This window comes from Salmo trutta, chromosome 18 (assembly GCF_901001165.1).
Source record: "Salmo trutta chromosome 18, fSalTru1.1, whole genome shotgun sequence".
NCBI lineage: Eukaryota > Metazoa > Chordata > Actinopteri > Salmoniformes > Salmonidae > Salmo > Salmo trutta.
In genome coordinates this window covers 47,305,944-47,329,819 of record NC_042974.1, presented here as the reverse complement: position 1 = coordinate 47,329,819, position 23,876 = coordinate 47,305,944, and the positions used below count along the sequence as shown (strand labels likewise).

General features: G+C 41.9%; 1 protein-coding gene across 1 annotated transcript in view; it reads right to left on the bottom strand.

Annotated features, from left to right (window-relative positions):
* Window positions 1-23,876, bottom strand: part of LOC115153397 (zinc finger matrin-type protein 4) — a 144,890-nt gene that overhangs the window by 15,092 nt on the left and 105,922 nt on the right. Inside the window, exon 6 of the mRNA XM_029698811.1 lies at window positions 8,297-8,393. Within this exon, the coding sequence (XP_029554671.1) occupies window positions 8,297-8,393 (97 nt within the window). The remainder of the gene's footprint in view (window positions 1-8,296; window positions 8,394-23,876) is intronic.

Sequence of the window (23,876 nt, the reverse complement as noted above, 5' to 3'; positions counted from 1 at the left end):
AGCCCAAGGGCTCAATGGCCACTGGCCGCAAAAGGCATTACAGACACACAAAGGGGATGCCGCCGGAAAAGTCGAAGCATTATCAAGTCATTGTCAAATTGTGAATGAGAGACTGATAAGAGCTCATGCCTTTCAAGCAACTTTTTCTAAATCATCATTAGTCGCATCATGCAGCCTTAAAACATATAGCTCAATGTTTGTACAACAACTAAAGTTACATTAATAACTCTAAATTAAGCATATAGGAGTACCTATTTCTTTGTTAAGAGCTCAACACAGAAAAGCCACAAACTCCCTCGAATCATTTGGAGAAAATATCCTTTCTATTTTATTCAACTTTGTTCAATTGTATTCTTCATATTATAAAATAATATAAAATAATGCCACAGAATTCTAAGCAAATTTTGTCTGCTAAATGAATTAGTGTAGCCCATAGCCATATGGCATAACCAGATCAGAACCTAACATATTGTCACGGACGTCGTATGAATTGGACCAAAACGCAGCGGGAATGTGAATGCTCATTATCTTCTTTTATTAAATAAAATGAACACTGAACAAAAAGAACAACAAAAACAGTCTTGTCAGGTGCAACAAACACTAAACAGGAAACAACTACCCACAAATCCCATAGAAAAAACACCCCTACTAAATAGGACCTTCAATTAGAGGCAACGAGGAACAGCTGCCTCCAATTGAAGGTCAAAACAATAAACTAAACATAGAAATAGAAAAACTAGGAAATAGAACATAGAAATACAAAACATAGAACACAACCCAAAAATCCCGACAACATAAAACAAACACACCCCTGCCACGTCCTGACCAAACTACAATAACAAATAACCTATTTTACTGGTCAGGACGTGACACATATGGACAATTCAGGGTATGCAATTCTGTTAATCTGAAATAGACTGCATTTTCGTCATATCATGTTTCTTTAGACTTGTCTAAAATCATGGATTTATTGTGAAGGCTATATTACATGGATTTATTGTGATGGTGTAGGCTATATTACATGGATTTATTGTGAAGGCTATATTACATGGATTTATTGTGAAGGCTATATTACATGGATTTATTGTGATGGTGTAGGCTATATTACATGGATTTATTGTGAAGGCTATATTACATGGATTTATTCGACTTTTTAAAATGTAAATGTTCCAAAGGTCTGCATCAGTGGCTTATAGTGCTCTGAAATCGGAGTAGATAGACAGAGCCAATTTACCAGCTACGTCTATCAACAGTTGTCGCAGTGACATCATTAACATTCTATTGAAATGATTAATTGCATAGTGAAGTCTTTTGTTAAGACTTGTAGCTAGTTAGCTAAACAATGAACCATAATCCCAACTCATGACGTTACTACCCTGCATGAATCTGCAGGTAGCTAACCAACCAGGTTCAATGTTAGCTAGCTATAGCCTAGTTATTAGTTATTAGCTAGCTAGCTAACAATACACTTGAAATGAAAAGGACTTTCTTACAAAATTAGAAACGTGTAATATCTGAAATGTACCTAGCTAGAGTATCTTACATGGATGCATGGATGGACACTTCTACCTCTCTGTCACGGATGCCATGGTTGCCCATAGTTTGAAGATCCCCTTAGCTATCTTACTCTAGAGCAACACTTATGCAGTACAATTTAACAATTGTATTCGTATTTACAGATGACATACAAGTTTGTTATTAAGGCACATGAAAGTTCACATGATCCAGAAAGCATTTCTGCCCCCCAAAAAGGCCTTTTGATAAAAAAAAGGTTCTCCTGAAGTAGTGACGCACGACATATGCCTAGTTTCTTGAAACGAGTCACAAATGTGGAAAAATTGAAGGGGTCTGAATACTTTCCCAAATGCACTGTATTTCATAAATGTATTAGTGCAAAAATGGATGTAGCAACTAAGGATTCTAGCTTTTATATTTATTATGCATCATCAGTGAGGCAGACCATACATCTGTATCTGAAGATACATATTTCTTGTTTTATAATATGAACGTTCTCGACAGGGCTGAGTGTGTACTGGGAGTCACTTTTCCCAAATAATTAAAGATAAAAGCTAAGAACTTTGATGGTCCCTGTTGAGGGAAATGGCTCTTTACAATTTACACACACACACACACACACACACGCACGCACGCACGCACGCACACACACACACACACACACACACACACACACACAATCTATCTTTAAGGCTGTTTCTATGCTTTCAGATAATCCTCAGCCACTGTCAGCTGAACTCTCATCTCCTCCACAAAGCTCCTTATACGAGCTGAAGCTTGTCACACACACATACACCGACACACATGCATGCACACGCATGCACGCACACACACACACACACACAAACACACACGCACACACAAATACCACATGCGCAAATTCTCTCTCTCAGTAGCCAAACACTCTGTGTACTATATTAGATAGCTTACTCCTGAGGGACAGGAACACTCGCTTAAAATGTTCTGCCTAAAAGTCTGGAAGCCCATCAATCTGACACACTTACACAAACACACATTCCCACGTACAAACATACACACACACACTCTCTCAGCATTCTTTCTCTGCTTAAATGAGAAGCCTTCCCCATGGAACAAAGTTGAGCTTCAGTGATATATCTCTGCTTTGTGTGTCTCTCTCTCTCTCTCTCTGTGTGTGTGTGTGTGCGTGCGTGTGTGTGTGTTATGTGACAGCTCACAAACTATACAGCACAATAGGTTGAGACAGGGGCATTATTTGCAATCACATAATTCTCTGCCCCCTGACTATACTCTGCTAGAAGAGATGCACACTGATGTGCTGTGATGCAGGAAGACACACACACGCATGCACACTCACACGTACACACACAAACGCACACGCACATACACATACAGCCTCAGCGGTTAATCAGTTGTTTGGGAAGCGATGGGCCAATATGTGGCTAGTGAGTTGGAACCTCCTGTCTTGTTCCAGGTTTCCCTGGGGGATCGATACAGGTGTGCACACAGATAAACACCTTTACAGTAACTGGAGATCACTCTTTTGACACCTTATCAATACACACAGCCTTAAATAAATACACCCAGTCTGCTTCATACATCTCTCTCTCGTCTCCATAACTCAGCGTTTCCCAACCCAAGGGGTGCACCTTTTGTTTTTTGCCCCAGCACTACACAGCTGATTCAAATAATCGACTCGTCATCAAGCTTTGATTTTTTGAATCAGCTGTGCAGTGTTAGGGCAAAAACCAAAGCATGCACCCCTTGGGGTTCCAAGGACCAAGTTTGGTAAATGTTACCATAACTACCCCATCCATCACTTTGTTTCACACCCTCCCCTCTCTCTCCCTTTTTCCTAAATCTCCCTGTCCTGCTCCATCAATCTTTTTCCATCTCTTACACACACACACTCTCTCTCTCTCTCTCTCTCTCTCGCTCTCTCTCTCAAAGGGAATTAGTCTTGCACATTCAACTCCACATAAGTCCAACTCTACTTTGAGCTGACACTGAGTCTAGCTGATTCAGTGGTCTCACAGCTAACCCTCTTCTGTCATATCCCTCTATCCCCCAGCCCCTTGGTTCTCTCTCACTCCATTCTTTATCCCTCTTCCCTCTGCACCCCTCTATCCCTCCACCCTCCTTTATCCCTCTATCTTCTCTCTTATTCCCCCTCAGTCAGCAATGTGGTGCTTACCTCTGTCCACTTTAAATCTCCTCTTTATTTTCACGCACTTCCTCCCTCCCTCCCTTCCCCCTTCTCTCTTTCTGTCTGTCTCTCTGTAGGGCTGTGATGGTCCTGGTCACTTCCTCCCTCCCTCCCTCCCTTCCCCCTTCTCTCTTTCTGTCTGTCTCTCTGTAGGGCTGTGATGGTCCTGGTCACTTCCTCCCTCCCTCCCTCCCTTCCCCCTTCTCTCTTTCTGTCTGTCTCTCTGTAGGGCTGTGATGGTCCTGGTCACTTCCTCCCTCCCTCCCTCCCTTCCCCCTTCTCTCTTTCTGTCTGTCTCTCTGTAGGGCTGTGATGGTCCTGGTCCTGTAGGGCTGTGATGGTCCTGTAGGGCTGTGATGGTCCTGGTCACTTCCTCCCTCCCTCCCTCCCTTCCCCCTTCTCTCTTTCTGTCTGTCTCTCTGTAGGGCTGTGATGGTCCTGTAGGGCTGTGATGGTCCTGGTCACTTCCTCCCTCCCTCCCTCCCTTCCCCCTTCTCTCTTTCTGTCTGTCTCTCTGTAGGGCTGTGATGGTCCTGTAGGGCTGTGATGGTCCTGGTCACTTCCTCCCTCCCTCCCTCCCTTCCCCCTTCTCTCTTTCTGTCTGTCTCTCTGTAGGGCTGTGATGGTCCTGTAGGGCTGTGATGGTCCTGGTCACTTCCTCCCTCCCTCCCTCCCTTCCCCCTTCTCTCTTTCTGTCTGTCTCTCTGTAGGGCTGTGATGGTCCTGTAGGGCTGTGATGGTCCTGGTCACTTCCTCCCTCCCTCCCTCCCTTCCCCCTTCTCTCTTTCTGTCTGTCTCTCTGTAGGGCTGTGATGGCCCTGGTCCTGTAGGGCTGTGATGGTCCTGTAGGGCTGTGATGGTCCTGGTCACTTCCTCCCTCCCTCCCTCCCTTCCCCCTTCTCTCTTTCTGTCTGTCTCTCTGTAGGGCTGTGATGGTCCTGGTCCTGTAGGGCTGTGATGGTCCTGTAGGGCTGTGATGGTCCTGGTCACTTCCTCCCTCCCTCCCTCCCTTCCCCCTTCTCTCTTTCTGTCTGTCTCTCTGTAGGGCTGTGATGGTCCTGGTCCTGTAGGGCTGTGATGGTCCTGTAGGGCTGTGATGGTCCTGGTCACTTCCTCCCTCCCTCCCTCCCTTCCCCCTTCTCTCTTTCTGTCTGTCTCTCTGTAGGGCTGTGATGGTCCTGGAATTTTCGGTTATGGTTGTTTGTCAGGCAAATGTCCACATTCACCGTTATAACAGAAAAATAATTTGCAAAATGAAGGCCGCTTTTTTCTCTCATCTCTGTCTGCTGCGCTGCTTCCAGCAGCAGCAGTAGCACAGCTTTCTGTTGCCTAGAAACTGCAGTAAACAAGTCTATCGTGCAGCGTTTGCGCACATACACTACCATTAAAACATTTGGGGTCACTTAGAAAGGTCCTTGTTTTTGAAAGAAAAGCTTTTGTAGTCCATTAAAATAACATAAAATTGATCAGAAATACAGTGTAAACATTGTTAATGTTGAAATTTCTAAGTGACCCCAAACTTTTGAACGATAGTGTATATATTCCGTTTGCTAGCCTTTGTTACAAGCACTGAATACAACAGGTATTACCTTACATTGAAATGCTTACTTACAAGCCCTTAACCAACAATGCAGTTTTAAGAACAATAAGTGTAAGTAAAAAATAGATAAGTAAAAAATAAAAAATCCAAGTAACAAATAATTAAAGAGCAGCAATAAAATAACAGTAGCGAGGATAAATACAGGGTTAAAACTAACACTAAATGTTACTGTCAGCAGAGATGGTAGCATCTTTTTTTGCATGTTTACAAATGTACACTACTGCTATTGGGTATATTGGATATATTTACATAAAAATACAACAAAATGGATGTATTAGAAGGGTTATGATGGCTATTTTGTTTTATTCATATTCTTCATCCATAATCGCTGGTTACATGGTTATACAAGTATCGTGCCAGCCCTAACTCTCTGTCTCCCTCTATCTTGCAATCTCTCTCTATTACTTCCCATCTCTCTCTCTCGCTCTCTCTCTCTCTCTTGCTCTCTCTTACTTCCCATTTCGCTCTAGCGCTCTCTCACTTCCCATCTCTCTCTCTCTCTCTCTCTCACTTCCCATCTCTCTCTCTCTCTCTTTCACTTCCCATCTCTTTCGCTCTCTCTCTCTTTCATTCCCATCTCTAGCTCTGTTACTTCCCATCTCTCTCTCTCTCTCTCTCTCTCACTTCCCATCACTCTCTCTCTCTCTTTCACTTCCCATCTCTTTCGCTCTCTCTCTCTTTCACTTCCCATCTCTCTTTCTCTCTTACATCTCTATCTCCCTTACATCTCTCTCTTTCCTCGCCCTCTCTCACATCTCGCTCTCTCTCACTTACCTCTCTCTCTCTCTCTCTCTCTTTCACTTCCCATCTCTCTTTCTCTCTTACATCTCTATCTCCCTTACATCTCTCTCTTTCCTCGCCCTCTCTCACATCTCGCTCTCTCTCACTTACCTCTCTCTCTCTCTCTCTCTCTTTCACTTCCCAACTCTTTCCCTCTCTCTCTCTCTTTCATTCCCATCTCTCTCTCTTTCATTCCCATCTCCCTCTCTCTCTCTCTCTTTCCCTTCCCATCTCTCTCTCTTACATCTCTTTCTCCCTTACATCTCTCTCTCTCTCTCTCTCACACATTTCACTCTCTCAAATACCTCTCTCTCTCTCTCTCTCTCTCTCTCTCTCTCTCTCTCTCTCTCAGTGTAAATCAGCTGCACTGAGTGGTGATTAGCAGACACACAGAGTAAAGGTGAAAGTGCTGCCACCCCTGTCATCTCCTCTTACAGTGATATATAAACCTCTGTTACAGATAGTGTCCGGTGTGTGTGTGTGTGTGTGTACAGAAGTCCTGTCATATTCTCTCTCAGTGATCTACACACCTCTAGTTGCCATATCACACAAAGCGTCAAGTTCCTCGGCGTGCACATCACTGACAACCTGAAATGGTCCATCCACACAGACAGTATGGTGAAGAAGGCGCTACAGCACCTCTTCAACCTCAGGAAGCTGAAGAAAAATTTGTCTTGGGCCCTAAGACCCTCATGAACTTCTACAGATGCACCATTGAGAGCATCCTGTCGGCTATATCACTGCCTGGTATGGCACACACACACACACACACACACACACACACACACACACACACACACACACACACACACACACACACACACACACACACACACACACACACACACACACACACACACACACTCTGATGGATTGATTCTACCTTGATAGACAACAATGTGCTTGTTTCTTAATTAGACCGGGAGAGAGCTGTATAAAATCCATGTCTGTGAGACTTGCGTGATATGGCTTGATAGGCTTACTATAGGCTTACTATAGGCTTACTATAGTCAATGTTACCTGCTACATCGGCGAGTGAGTAAAGGTAGACATTGTGCGGCTGTTGTAGCAGCAACCTAAAATTAGGTTCGGATCTATTTTTCTCGGATCCACTCACGTAAACACCATACAAAATGCCTAAAATAATTGGTACAAATCCTATTTCAACACCTAAAAACATATTCACTCAGCTTCATAGTATGAAAATGTAATAGAAACATTAATAACAATAGTATGCTACATCTATACAATAGCAGTAGGCCTACCTGTTTGTAAAACAAATATATAAATGCAGCTGTAGTCTTCCAAGTTCATAATTGGAGGTGGGTTGTTATACTGTATCTATAGTATCAATGCTTTTTATAAACTTTTAAACATTCAAACCAGCTGATGAACAGAAAGGCAATTGCAGATGATGGTCTACCCTGTATCATCTTTCGAGGCAGAGGATGCAGTAGAGTAGACCCCTCCTCCATCCCTCCTTGAAAGATATTCTGATTTGACAGGACAGGTCAAAGTTGGCAAAATGGATGACACCCGTTTGATTATCAAAGTTGAGAAGCACGCTTTGCTGTATGACCCCACTAATCAACAATACAAGAACACTGTCCAAAGAAAAAGCATGGAATGCTGTAGCATCTGTCCTCGGAGAACCAGATATGTTTTGTCAGAGATACTGTATATAATGACCAGATGATCTTGTCTCCGCTCTAACCATGGGAGTCGTTGTTCCAAAGGCGGGAAGGCAGGTGGTCTGCTTATCAGTCTGCTTATCAGTCTGCTTATCGTTGCATTCCCGAGTGGACCCTCTCACTTTGCCTCTTCCTCTCTGGTTTTGTCAACAGAATTAAGTGTTGTGCACTTGTTCTGCAAAGTACAGACAACTAGCCAGCTATGGTTACATTGTTGATTAATGAACAAGGTTAATTATTTGACTGCAGATGGTGGTAGAATTTTTCCTCAACTTTATTTTTGATGTAATGAGAAATATGGCTGTTGTCATATAGGCTACCCATATTGGAACCAAAGTCAATAGATTCCATGCAGAAGAGACCGAGTGCAACTGATTCCGTCTCTGGAAATTACTATGCTGACGTAATGTTCACAGTTTGCACACCCGTAATCTGTCTCTCTGTCATGCTCTCTCTCCCCCCTCTCTCTCACACCTTCTCTCTCTCTCTCTCTTTCGTGAGCCATAGTTAGTGTTACCAACTTACTTGTTCTGGTGCTTGGAGCCCTGGAGGTGAGCATGGTACTGTTCAATGGAGTTCAATGCCACACTACATACACTGCAGGAGTAACTGCTGCGGAGACCTGATGAGAGAAAAACACACAGACATCATCATTATTATTATCATTGTTGTCGTTATTATAATTATCATCAGAATCGTCATCATCGTAATCATCCTCATCATCGTAATCATGATCGCCATCATCTTAATCATTATCATCATCTTAATCATCATCATCATTGTCACCATGATCATCATCATTTTAATCATCATCATCATTGTCATCATGATCATCATCATCTTAATCATTATCATCATCTTAATCGTCATCATCATAATTGTCATCTTGATCATCATCATAATCATCATCATTGTCATCATGATCATCATCATCTTAATCATCATCATCATTGTCATCATGATCATCATCTTAATCATCATCTGAATCATCATCATCAGTGTCATCATGATCATCTTAATCATCATCATCATCATCATCTTAATCATGATCACCATCATATTAATCATCATGATCATCATCATCTTAATCATCATCATCATAGTCATCATGATCATCATCATCTTAATCATCATCATCATTGTCACCATGATCATCATCATCTTAATCATCATTGTCATCATCATCACCATCATCTTAATCATCATCATCATCATCATTGTCACCATGATCATCATCATCTTAATCATCATCATCATTGTCATCATGATCATCATCTTAATCATCATCATCATCGTCATCAACATCATTGTCATCATCTTAATCATCATCGCAATCAACATCAGTATCATCACCATCACTATCATCATCATTGTAAAGCATATCTAATGTAAAAAGACAAGCCTACTGTATGCTAAAAAACATATTTCCAGTGAATTACAGCTGACTCCAATGCAGAGTTACTTGAGAAAATTACTGTGGTGTAATTACTGTGGTGTTTGCAGTAAGACTTGATGATACTATACTAGTCATTAACAGAGAGCGAGAGGCATTTATAGATCAAGATTGCTGCTGTCTGCTTTCTTCCTATGTGTATGCCAGAGTGTGTGTGTGTGTGTGTGTGTGTGTGTGTGTGTGTGTGTGTGTGTGTGTGTGTGTGTGTGTGTGTGTGTGTGTGTGTGTGTGTGTGAATGTGTGTACTTACAAGCAATGCAGATATATTACTGAGATTTTTGTGGGATGGAAGGATAGAAGAATGGAGGGGAGCCAGGCGTGTGCAGCGCTGCTGAGATGGGTGTGTTTGTGTGTGTGTGTGTGTGTGTGTGTGTGATTAGATGAACGGCGCAGTAACAGATGTGAGCTAATTAGACGGTTTGCAGGTGGTCGAGAATGAAGGACCAAAAATAGACAGAGGAAGAAGAGATGAAAATGAGAGAAAAAGGAAAGAAAAAGAGAGGGGTTAGATAGAGATGGGGGAGGGAGGGAGAGAGAGAAAGCGAGATGGAGAGAGACAGGGGAGAGAGAGAGTGAAGGGTGAGGGGGAAAATGAAAGAGAGGAGAGAGAGATAGAGAGAGGGAGAACAAGAGGAAAATAAAAGGCAGTGATTCAGAAAAAGGAGAGAGGGAAAGAGAAAGAGAGTAGGCTAGTCTCATGTTGAGAGAGCTCATGGGGCCCTGTCACGCCCTGACCGTAGACAGCCTTTTTATTTCTCTATTTGGTTAGGTCAGGGTGTGATTTGGGTGGGCATTCTAGATTATATATTTCTATGTTGGCCTGATATGGTTCCCAATCAGAGGCAGCTGTCTTTCGTTGTCTCTGATTGGGGATCATATTTAGGCAGCCTTTTCCCACTGGGTTATTGTGGGATCTTGTTTTTGTATAGCTGCTTTGAAGCCTGCAGAACTTTATGTTCGTTTTTGTATTTTCTTTGTTTTGTCGGTGTTCATCTAATAAAGTGAAAGATGTACAAGTACCAAGCTGCACCTTGGTCTCCTTCATATGACGAAGGTAACAGGCCCGATTCAAACTTAGGAAATGTACGCCTTTCCTACCGCTGACTTGTCTATGCACTTCTCAGTATTTGGTATTCAGACTTACCTTAATCAGGTGTGGCTACCTTGCACGCTCTGAATAGATTTCATTCAACTGCTGAAAACCCTCCCACTTGCTGGCTAACAGATTTTCTTGTGGATGGAGTTTTAATTAAAGAGGGTTTTCAGTACATTTATCTTAAGCCATCCCTTCAAATACGGTGTACCTTTTTAGTTAGAAATGTGTCTACAGGCTCATTAGAATATTAGGGATCAGAAAGCCATCTAAATCCAGTGCCTTCAGAAAGTATTGACACCCCTTGACTTTTTCCACATTTAAAATGGGTTAAATTCATATTTGTTGGTCACTGGCCTACACACAATATCCCATAATGTCAAAGTGGAATTATGTTTTTATTTTTTTTATTTGACAAATTAATAAAAAAGGAAAAGCTGAAATGTCTTGAGTCAATAAATATTCAACCCATTTGTTATGGCAAGCCTAAATAAGCTGAGGAGTAAAAATGTGCTTAACAGGTCACATAATAAGTTGCATGGACTCACTCTGTGTGCAATAAAAGTCTTTAACATGATTTTTGAATGACTACTTTATCTCCGTACCCCCTACACTCAGTCGAGCAGTGAATTTCAAAAACAGAATCAACTACAAAGACTAGGGAGGTTTTCAAATGCCTTGGAAAGAAGAGCACCTATTCATAAAAAAACTTCAATATCCCTTTGAGCATGGTGAAGTTATTAATGCCACTTTGGATCGTGAATCAATACACTCAGTCACAACAAAGATACAGGTGTCCTTTCTAATTCAGTTGTCAGAAGAAGGGCGCCAGGTAGCATAGCGGTTAAGAGGTTGGGCCAGTAACCAAACATTTGCTGTTTCGAATCCCCTAGGTGAAAAATCTGTCAATGTATCCTAATTGCTCCTGTAAATCGCTCTGGATAAGAGTGCCGGCTAAATGACAAAAATGAAACTGGTCAGGGATTTCACCATGATTTCACCATTTCACCAATTTTAAAGCAGTTACAGAGTTTAATTGCTCTTATAAGAGAAAACTGAGGATGGAACAGCAACATTGTAGTTACCCCGCAATACTAACCTAATTGACAGAATGAAAAGAAGGAAGCCTGTACACAATACAAATATTCCAAAACATCGTGTTTGCAACAAAGCACTAAAGTAATACTGCAAAGCAATTCACTTTTTGTCTTGAATGCAACGTGTTATGTCTGGGGCAAATCCAAAACAACACATTACCGAGTACCACTAAATAGTTTCAAGTATAGTGGCGGATGCATCATGCTATGGGTATGCTTGTAATCGTTAAGGACTGGGGAGCTTTTCAGGAAAAAAAATGGAATGGAAAGCACAGGCAAAATCCTAGAGGAAAACCTGGTTCAGTCTGCTTTCCACCAGACACTGGTAGATGAATTCACCTTTTAACCTAAAACACAAGGCCAAATCTACACTGGAGTTGCTTACCAAGAAGACAGTGAATGCTCCTGAGTTACAGTTGTGACTTAAATATACTTGAAAACCTGAAAATGGTTGTCTAGCAATGATCAACAACCGATTTGACAGAGATTGCTCCGGGCATGTGCACCGGGCATATGCTGACCAACTGGCAGGTGTCTTCACTGACATTTTCAACATGTTCCTGATTGAGTCTGCAATACCAACATGTTTCAAGCAGACCACCATAGTCCCTGTGCCCAAGAGCACAAAGGCAACCTGCCTAAATGACTACAGACCCGTAGCACTCACGTCTGTAGCCATGAAGTGCTTTGAAAGGCAGGTAATGGCTCACATCAACACCATTATCCCAGAAACCCTAGACCCACTCCAATTTCAATACCACCCAAACAGATCCACAGATGATGCAATCTCTATTGCACCCCACACTGCCCTTTCCCACCTGGACAAAAGGAACACCTACGTGAGAATGCTACTCATTGACTACAGCTCAGTGTTCAACACGATAGTACCCTCAAAACTCATCACTAAGCTAAGGCTCCTGGGACTAAACACCTCCCTCTGCAACTGGATCCTGGACTTCCTGACAGGCCGCCCTCAGGTGGTGAGGGTAGGTAGCAACACATCTGCCACCCTGATTCTCAACACTGAAGCCCCTCAGGGGTGCGTGCTCAGTCCCCTCCTGTACTCCCTGTTCACCCACAACTGCATGGCCAGGCACGACTCCAACACCATCATTAAGTTTGCAGACGATACAACAGTGGTAGGCCTGATCACCGACAACGACAAGACAGCCTATAGGGAGGAGGTCAGAGACCTGGCCGGGTGGTGCCAGAATAACAACCTATCCCTCAACGTAACCAAGACTAAGGAGATTATTGTGGACTACAGGAAAAGGAGGACCGAGCACGCCCCCATTCTCATCGACGGGGCTGTAGTGGAGCAGGTTGAGAGCTTCAAGTTCCTTGGTGTCCACATCACCAACAAACTAGAATGGTACAAACACACCAAGACAGTCGTGAAGAGGGCACGACAAAGCCCTCTAAAAAGATTTGGTATGGGTCCTCAGATCCTCAAAGGGTTCTACAGCTGCAACATCGAGAGCATCCTGACTGGATGCATCACTCCCTGGTACGGCAATTGCTCGGCCTCCGACCGCAAGGTACTACAGAGGGTAATGCGCACGGCCCAGTACATCACTGGGGCTAAGCTGCCTGCCATCCAGGACTTCTACACCAGGCAGTGTCAGAGGAAGGCCCTAAAAATTGTCAAAGACCCCAGCCACCCCAGTCATAGACTGTTCTCTCTACTACCACATAGCAAGCGGTACCGAAGTGCCACGTCTAGGAAAAAAGGCTTCAGTTTTTACCCCCAAGCCATAAGACTCCTGAACAGGTAATCAAATGGCTACCCGGACTATTTGCATTGTGTGCCCTCCCCCTCAACCCCTCTTTTACGCTGCTGCTACAGTGCCATGTGGCTCAGTTGGTAGAGCATGGTGTTTGCAACGGCAGTGTTGTGGGTTCAATTCCCACAGGGAACCAGTACGGGAAAAAAATGTATGAAATGTATGCATTCACTACTGTAAGTCGTTCTGGATAACAGCTTCTGCTAAATTACTAAAATGTAAATATATGTGTAGTAACTTTAACTATATATTCATGTACATACTACCTCAATCAGCCTGTACATAGCCTTGCTACTGTTATTTTTCAATGTCTTTTTTACAGTTTTTATTTCTTTACTTACCTATTACTCACCTAATATCTTTTTTGCACTGTTGGTTAGAGCCTCTAAGTAAGCATTTCACTGTAAGGTCTACTACACCTGTTGTATTCGGCGCACGTGACAAATACACTTTGATTTGATATTGGATAATTCTTTAAAGAATAATGGGCAAATGTTGCACAATCCAGTTGTGGAAAGCTCTTAGAGACTTACCCAGAAAGACTCCCAGCTGTAATATCTGTCAAATGTGCTTCTACTCATTATGTAAATGAGATATTTCTGTATTTAATTTTCAATACATTTGCAAACATTTCTAAAAACATGTTTTCTATTTATCATTATGTAGTATTGTGTGTAGATGGGTGAGAAAACACATACATTTAAACAATTTTAAATTCAGGCTGTAAGAACAAAATGTGGAATAAGTCAAGGAATAAGTCAAGAGGTATGAATACTGCATATTCGTCTCCATTTTACCAACAGATTTAAAAATGATCTGATCTTGTAGATTATTTAGGTTTAGGAAAGTATTTATGAATCACAAAAAACAGATTTGCAGAGCCTTTACGCAAGAAAGAAAGAAAACTGTGGTTTGATTCATTCTGAAAATTGCCACCATCAGTTCTTCAACCCATGGTAACATTGGAAAATAAGTGTACATTGAATTATACTAAACAGAAATATAAATGCAACATGTAAAGTGTTGGTCTCATGTTTCATGAGCTGAAATAAAAGATCCCCAAAAAGCTTATTTCTCTCAAAATTGGTTAACAAATCTGTTTACATCCCTGTTAGTGAGCATTTCTCCTTTGCCAAGATAATCCATCCACCTGACAGCTGTGGCATATCAAGAAGCTGATTAAACAGCATGATCATTATACAGGGGCACCTTGTGCTTGGGACAATACAAAGCCACAACTATAATGTGCAGTTTTGTCACAAAACACAAAGCCACAGATGTCTCAAGTTTTGAGGGAGTGTACAACTGGCATGCTGACTGCAGGAACGTCCACCAGAAATGTTGCCAGAGAATGTGTTAATTATTCTAACATAAGCCGCCTCCAACATCGTTTTAGAGAATTTGGCAGTACGTCCAACCGGATTCACAACAGCAGACTGTGTGTAACCACGCCATCCCAGGACCCTCACATCTGGCATCTTCCCCTGCGGGATCATCTGAGACCAGCCACCCGGACAGCTGATGAAACTGTGGGTTTGCTCAGAGTGCCCCATGGTGGCAGTGGGGGTTATGGTATGGGCAGGCATAAGCTACATAAAACGAACAGAATTGCATTTTATCGATGGCAATTTAAATGCACAGAGATACTGTGACGAGATCCTGAGGCCCATTGTCGTGCCATTCATCCACCGCCATCACCTCATGTTTTTAAGGAATACCTAGGATAGGATAAAGTAATCCTCCTAACCCCCCCCCCCCCCAAAGATTTAGATGCACTATTGTAAAGTGGTTGTTCCACTGGATATCATAAGGTGAATGCACCAATTTGTAAGTCGCTCTGGATAAGAGCGTCTGCTAAATGACTTAAATGTTAAATGTAAATGTTTCAGCATGATAATCCACAGCCCCATATTGCAAGGATATGTACACAATTCCCTTGAAGCTGAAAATGTCCCAGTTTTTCCATGGCCTGCATACTCACTAGACATGTCAACCATTGAGCATGTTTGGGATGCTCTGGATCGACGTGTGTGACAGCAAGTTCCAGTTCCCGCCAATATCCAGCAACTTGCACAGCCATTGAAGAGGAGTGGCACAACATTCCACAGGCCACAATCAACAGCCTGATCAACTCTATGGGAAGGAGATGTGTTACGCTGCATGAGGCAAATGGTGGTCACACCAGATACTGACTGGTTTTCTGATCCATGCCCCTACTTTTATTTAAGGTATCTTTGACCAACAGATGCATATCTGTATTCCCAGTCATGTGAAAGGGCCTAATTCATTATATATGAACTGTAACTCAGTAAAATCTTTTCCATGTTGTGTTTATGTTTTTGATCAGTGGATAATAGGGAGAATAGTGTACAATAGTAGGGTATACCCTCATCTATTGCCCGTACTAACCATTGAACTGTATGATGACAAGGCCAAATATTGCGCCATGTGTTGGGTTCAAACTGCTACAGCTTGGTCTGCGCTCTGCTCCATAACGATTCAATCAGCCTATATATATTTTATATATTATCAACTGTTACTAATGATCCTTAGCAGCAACCACACGGCCGTTACGCCGTTTACAGAGGAAACAAATTAAGGTAAGCAAAACTGTGCAATTAAATGGAATGATAATGTAGGCTATACCAAAGGAACTAACAATAAATTGTGGTTGAATTGCATGCTATTCTTATGCTAAAGTTCTAGGTCAGAATACATATAGAGAGGAAGTGCACAAAAAGGGAATTATGTTCCATTTACGCATGCTTAACTCGGGTCGGGCTCAAGGTGAGCTGGCTGTAACATCTATAGAACACTGCATGCATCCAGAAAACTGAGGCAGTAGTAAGGGGTGTGCCGAGTACCCTGAAAAAATCCAGGTAGAATCAGGAATTCCCCAGGGCAGCTGTCTACGTCCCTTACTTGAGTAAAGCCAGAGTTTCTATGTATGCGGATGACTCAACACTATACACGTCAGCTACCACAACGACTGAAATGACTGCAACACTTAACAAAGAGCTGCAGTTAGTTTCAGAATGGGTGGCAAGGAATAAGTTAGTCCTAAATATTTCAAAATCTAAAAGCATTGTATTTGGGACAAATCATTCACTAAACCCTAAACATCAACTAAATATTGTAATGAATAATGTGGTAATTTAGCAAGTTGAGGAGACTAAACTGCTTGGAGTAACCCTGGATTGTAAACTGTCATGGTCAAAACATATTAATACAACAATAGCTAAGATGGGGAGAAGTCTGTCCATAATAAAGCGCTGTTCTGTATTCTTAACAGCACTATCAACAAGGCAGGTCCTACAGTAGTCCATGTCCTACCTTGACTACTGTTCAGTCGTGTGGTCAGGTACCACAAAGAGGGAATTAATAAAATTGCAATGGTCTCAGAACAGGGCAGCACAGCTGGCCCTTGGATGTACACAGAGAGTTAATATTAATAATATGCATGTCAATCTCTCCTGGCTCAAAGTGGAGGAGATATTCTCTTCATCGCTTCTTGTATTTGTGAGAGGTATTAACATGTGTAATGCACCAAGCTGTCTGTTTGAACTACTAGCACACAGCTCAAAATCAAATCAAATGTATTTGTCACATACACATGGTTAGCAGGTGTTAATGCAAGTGTAGCGAAATGCTTGTGCTTCTAGTTCCGACCATGCAGTAATATCTAACAAGTAATATAACCTAACAATTTCACAACTTCCTTATACACACAAGTGTAAAGGAATGAATAAGAATATGTACATAAAAATATATAAATGAGTGATGGCCGAATGGCATAGGCAAGATGCAGTTGATGGTATAGAGTACAGCATATACATATGAGATGAGTAATGTAGGGTATGTAAACATTATATAAAGTGGCATTGTTTAAAGTGGCTAGTGATACATTACATCAAGATGGCAAGATGCAGTAGATGGTATAGAGTACAGTATATACATATGAGATAAGTAATGTTGGGTATGAAAACATTATATGAAGTGGCATTGTTTAAAGTGGCTAGTGATACATTACATCAAGATGGCAAGATGCAGCAGATGGTATAGCGTACAGTATATACATATGAGATGAGTAATGTAGGGTATGTAAACATTATATAATATAAAGTGGCTAGTGATAAATTGATTACGTACATTTTTTCATTATTAATGTGGCTGGAGTTGAGTCAGTATGTTGGCAGCAGCCACTCAATGTTAGTGATGGCTGTTTAATAGTCTGATGGCCTTGAGATAGAAGCTGTTTTTCAGCCTCTCTGTCCCCGCTTTGATGCACCTGTATTGACCTCGTCTTCTGGATGATAGCAGGGTGAACAGGCAGTGGCTCGGGTGGTTGTTGTCCTTGATGACCTTTTAGGCCTTCCTGTGACATCGGGTGGTGTATGTGTCCTGGAGGGCAGGTAGTTTGCCCCCGGTGATGCGTTGTGCAGACCTCACCACCCCCTGGTGAGCCTTGCGGTTGAGGGCGGTGCAGTTGCCATACCAGGTGGTGATAAAGCCCGACAGGATGCTCTCGATTGTGCATCTGTAAAAGTTTGTGAGGGTTTTAGGTGACAAGCCAAATTTCTTCAGCCTCCTGAGGTTGAAGAGGCGCTGCTGTGCCTTCTTCACCACGCTGTCTGTGTGGGTGGACCATTTCAGTTTGTCTCTGATTTGTACGCCGAGGAACTTAAAACTCTCCACCCTCTCCACCACTGTCCCATCAATTTAGATAGGGGGCTGCTCCCTCTGCTGTTTCCTGAAGTCCACGATCATCTCCTTTGTTTTGTTGACATTGAGTGTGAGGTTATTTTCCTGACACCACACTCCGAGGGCCCTCACCTCCTCCCTGTAGGCCGTCTCGTCGTTGTTGGTAATCAAGCCTACCACTGTAGTGTCGTCTGCAAACTTGATGATTGAGTTGGAGGCGTGCATGGCCACGCAGTCGTAGGTGAACAGGGAGTACAGGAGAGGGCTGAGAATGCACCCTTGTGGGGACCCAGTGTTGAGGATCAGCGGGGTGGAGATGTTCTTACCTACCCTCACCACCTGGTGGCGGCCCATCAGGAAGTCCAGGACCCAGTTGCACAGGGCGGGTCGAGACCCAGGGTCTCGAGCTTAATGACGAGTTTGGAGGGTACTATGGTGTTAAATGTTGAGCTGTAATCGATGAACAGCATTCTTACATAGGTATTCATCTTGTCCAGATGGGTTAGGGCAGTGTACAGTGTGATGGCGATTGCGTCGTCTGTGGACCTATTGGGACGGTAAGCAAATTGGAGTGGTTCTAGGGTGTCAGGTAGGGTGGAGGTGATATGATCCTTGGCTAGTCTCTCAAAGCACTTCATGATGACAGAAGTGAGTGCTATGGGGAGATAGTCATTTAGCTCAGTTACCTTAGCTTTCTTGGGAACAGGAACAATGGTGGCCCTCTTGAAGCATGTGGGGACAGCAGACTGGGATAAGGATTGATTGAATATGTCTGTAAACACACCAGCCAGCTGGTCTGCGTCTGCTCTGGTCGGACACCTATGCATACCCAACAAGACATGCCAGGCCCCTACTCTTCTACCACATATCCACAACACAAAATCCATGTGTACATATGTGTATAGTGCGTATGTTATCGTGTGTTTGTATGCATGTGTCTGTGCCTATGTTCGTGTTGCTTCACAGACCCCACTGTTCCATTAGGTGAATTTAAATCAAATTTTACTGCTCGCATGAGTTACTTGATGTGGAATAGAGTTCCATGTAGTTATGGCTCTATGTAGTACTGAGTTCTGGACCTAATCATGTGAGCAGTAAAATTTGATTTAAAATTCGGAATAAAATTCACCTTATGGAATAGCGGGGTCTGTGAAGCAACACGAACATAGGCACAGACACATGCATACAAACACACGATAACATACGCACTATACACACACGTACACGTGGATTTTGTGTTGTGGATATGTGGTAGAAGAGTAGGAGCCTGAGGGCACACACTTAACATGGTCCGTGTGGCTCAGTCGGTAGAGCATGGTGTTTGCAATGCCAGGGTTGTGGGTTCGATTCCCACGGGGGACCAGTACAGAGAACAAAATGTATGAAATGTATGCATTCACTACTGTAAGTCGCTCTGGATAAGAGCGTCTGCTAAATGACTAAAATGTAAAATGTAAAAATGTAACATGTTGTGAAATCGGTTGTGAATGTATTGTAAAGTTAAATAAAAAACTAACTGCCTTAATTTAGCTGGACCCCAGGAAAAGTAGCAGCAGCTAATGGAGATTCATAATAAATACAAATAAATACAAATACAAAATTAGTATGGTAATGGCTACTTGGATTTTTGCTGTCGTGGGCCTTTAACCCTCAAACTACCAACATATTTTACATACAGTATATGGATTACCAACTGGGGTCAATTTGACCCAAAGAATAAACTATTTGAAGAAACAATAGTAATAGCAAAATATTGTCCAACACATTCACATATTCAGAAAATAATTGGTTGGAGGTCTTTTACCATCCCTGCAGTCATTGTGGTTGTGTGTGTTTGTGTGTGTGTCTGTGTGCCAGTATGCTCATTTCTCTACTTTCATTACTGTCTGTGAGATTTATGAGTTGGTGATGTGCTCCATGACCCTTTGACCTTTCGAGGCAGTAATTGGCAAAGTATGTTGGAAGATGAAGTACTAGCTAATATACACCAGTGGAGAGACAGGTCACTGCTGGGATGAGGCCAGGACTGTATAATGTAGTATATCACAGCCCACAAACACAAACACACACTTAATTTTCCTTTCTGAAGCTACGGGTGGGCAATGTAAAAGAGTTGAATGTGTGGCTTATTGTGGGCACGGCTTTCAGTTTGTTATTTTTGCCCACCCGTGAAAGTGAATTCCAGTTAATGTGGTCTATTCGTTATTCAAAAAAAAAACTTGTACACTGCCAGCATCTGTAATGAGATATAAGGTTACTATGTTAAGGTAGCAAATGCTTGGTTATGATTTTGTGGCTACTAAATGTGAAAGTCTTGTGAAAAGAATATGTTTGGAAATATTATTTCAAGTTATTGAACCAATTACATTTCTTGATTTACAGGGAATTTAGGTAATTGCTTGTAACCCAATTGAAGAAATGTGGATAGGTAATTCCAAATAAAAAAATGACACTTGGAACAAGATTCAAAAATTGTTCGTATTTACATTAAATATTAGTTTGTATTTGATATTTAATGGGTATAATAGGTTGCAACTTGAAATATAGGTTTGGTAATAATGAAATAAAATAGTTGTCATTAAATCCTATATTTGGTTTAAACAAATATAGTATTTTTCAACTGAGAATACCTAACTTATTTACCTGTAACCAGTTCAAGTAATATTTTTAGGTTGATCCAAAGATGATTTTTTTATTTTTACAGTTCATGGATGCAAGGACTGGCCATCCATGATATCAATATTATAACCATGTTTTGAGGCTATACAGGGTTTGTTAACATCTACATTATTTACAAACAGTGGAGTAAAGCAAACTTCTATTTTGGGTTCTGATAGGGTACGACACTTGAACTAAGCTCCTGAGGCATTTATAACTTGTATTCTTCAATTATCAATGGGTATACTGTATGTCATAAATGTATTAGTGCAAAAATGGGTGTAGCAACTAAGGATTCTAGGTAAACATGATATTATGCATCATCAGTGAGGCAGACCATATATCTGTATCTGACAAGACATTTTTTTATTTAAATAATATGAATGTTCTTGACAGGGCTGAGTGTGTACTGGGAGTCACTTTTCTCAAATAATTAAAGATAAAAGCTAAGAACTTTTGATGGTCCCTGTTGAGGGAAATGGCTCTTTACAATTTACACACACACAAACACACACACACTCTTTAAGGCTGTTTCTATAATCCTCAGCCACTGTCAGCTGAACTCTCATCTCCTCCACAAAGCTCCTTACGCGAGCTGAAGCTTGTCACACACATACACGCACGCACACGCAGGCACACACACGCACAGACACACACACACATACACTTTCTAAAGCTATCAAAGACGTCATTGAGAATGGCGAGAAAATGATGTTTGTACTTAAGGGTTGATGGTGTGTGTGTGTATGTGTCTGTGTGGTGACAGAGATGATTGGCGTCATCCTCCTTTGTTCCTCCTCAGCTTATGAGCACACATTACAGTATTTTGCGATTGCTTACACACTTGTTGCGGACTTTGGCTCATTGTGTCAAAACTCTACACACAAGCCAAATAAGACACAACACTTGGAGATAAACATCTCACTTCTATGTCAAAATGAAACTCTGCAATCAAAACCTAACAATCCTTTTTCAAAATGGGATTTTTGCAACAAAATGATACACACATGCACCATTTCAATTAGTCTTTCAAAGCAGCAACATGCTGATGTACTTTATACAAAACACTGCTGTCTTTAGTATGTTGTATACCTTTTTAATTTTCTCATACAGGCTTCTGTGAAAGATTGTTCCAGTACAGTACATCTACTCACATTTCAATGAACACAAAACTCGAAAGGCTTCAGAAAAGTTTTTTACAACAACAAAAAAGCACAAAGAAAAGTAGAATTACAGTACAGTAATCAAACAATATGTTACTGTAAACTCACAAAAACAAAAATGATTACAGTAAAATTACAGTGCAATGGTAAACAAAAAATAGTATTGTAAGGGATTGTAAGGGATGGGGTGGATGGTTTATGGATCCTGCCTTCTGTTAGGGTCTGGCCACATCACCTTATCCACATCACAAGCAATGTCATCCATGGCTAGGCAATGGGAAAAATATCGCCTTGCGTGCCTTATCCAACCCTGGACTGACCCCAATTCTGTCTCCGCATGCCTCTTCCATTGCTTGCAGAGGAGGCAGGCGGGTGGGTTGGGTCAGACACATTCAGTCAAAACTACAAGCTACAGGTAAGGCAGGTGCCCCCACAGACAACTACCTCCCCCCAACCCCAGAATGGGGGCACCTGCCTAGGTCACATACTGCTTTGTCTGAATGTATCTATGCAGTGCCAATCGGACACAATCTATTGCCACTATTGTATTACAGTATAGTACAGTGACACTTACTTGCACATAGTCATAGCGAAGGTCTTTGACTCTAACGCTGTTCCTCTCAAATGGAACCCTGTACAGCTGCTTCATCGTAAGTTGGTGTTGATGCAAGATGCGGCAGTGTCCACATACTGACACAGTTGATATTATTAAATGTTGTGTGATCTGCGATGATTTGCTCTCGTAATTGATGTAGGCGGATGGTGTTGTTTGCCAACACTAGATTGACAATGGCCAGTTCCTGTTCCTGTTGAACAGACGTGGCCTTCCACCCTCAGGTCATCTGGCAGTTCTGTAGAAAATGCAAGAATGTGATGTCATTGCCTAGGTTCTTTTTTATATACAGTGCTTCGCAAAAGTATTCATCCCCCTTGGTGTTTTTCCTATTTTGTTGCATTACAACCTGTAATTTAAATGGATTTTTATTTAGATTTCATGTAATGGACATACACAAAATAGTCCAAATTGGTGAAGTGAAATGGAAAAACTAACTTGTTTAAAAAAATTCAAAAAAATACAAAAAATGAAAAGTGGTGCATGCATATGTATTCACCCCCTTTGCTATGAAGCCCCTAAATAAGATCTGGTGCAACCAATTACCTTCAGAAGTCACATAATTAGTTAAATAAAGTCCACCTGTGTGCAATCTAAGTGTCACATAATCTGTCACATGATCTCAGTATATATACACCCGTTCTGAAAGGCCCCAGAGTCTACAACACCACTAAGCATGTGGCACCACCAAGCAAGCGGCACCATGAAGACCAAGGAGCTCTCCAGACAGTTCAGGGACAAAGTTGTGGAGAAGTAAAGATCAGGGTTGGGTTATAAAAAAATATCCGAAACTTTGAACATCCCACAGAGCACCATTAAATCTATTATAATTTTTTTTTAAGAATATGGCACCACAACAAACCTGCCAAGAGAGGGCCGCCCACCAAAACTCACGGACCAGGCAAGGAGGGCATTAATCAGAGAGGCAACAAAGAGACCAAAGATAACCCTGAGATAACAGCAGAGATTGGAGTATCTGTCCATAGAACCACTTTAAGCCATACACTCCACAGAGCTGGGCTTTACAGAAGAGTGTCCAGAAAAAAGCCATTGCTTAAAGAAAAAAATTAACAAACATGTTTGGTGTTTGCCAAAAGGCATGTGGGAGACTCCCCAAACATATAGAAGGAGGTAGTCTGGTCAGATGAGACAAAAATTTAGCTTTTTGGCCATCAAGGAAAACGCTATATCTGGCGCAAACCCAACACCTCTCATCACCCCGAGAATACCATCCCCAGCATGGTGGTGGCAGAATCATGCTGTGGGGGTGTTTTTCATCGGCAGGGACTGGAAAACTGGTCAGAATTGAAGGAATGATGGATGGCGCTAAATACAGGGGAATTCTTGAGGTGAAACCTGTTTCAGTCTTCCAGAGATTTGAGACTGGGACAGAGGTTCACCTTCCAGCAGTACAATGACGCTAAGCATAATGCTAAAGCAACACTCAAATGGTTTAAATGGAAACATTTAAATGTCTTGGAATGGCCTAGTCAAAGCCCAGACCTCAATCCAACTGAGAATCTGTGGTAAGACTTAAAGATTG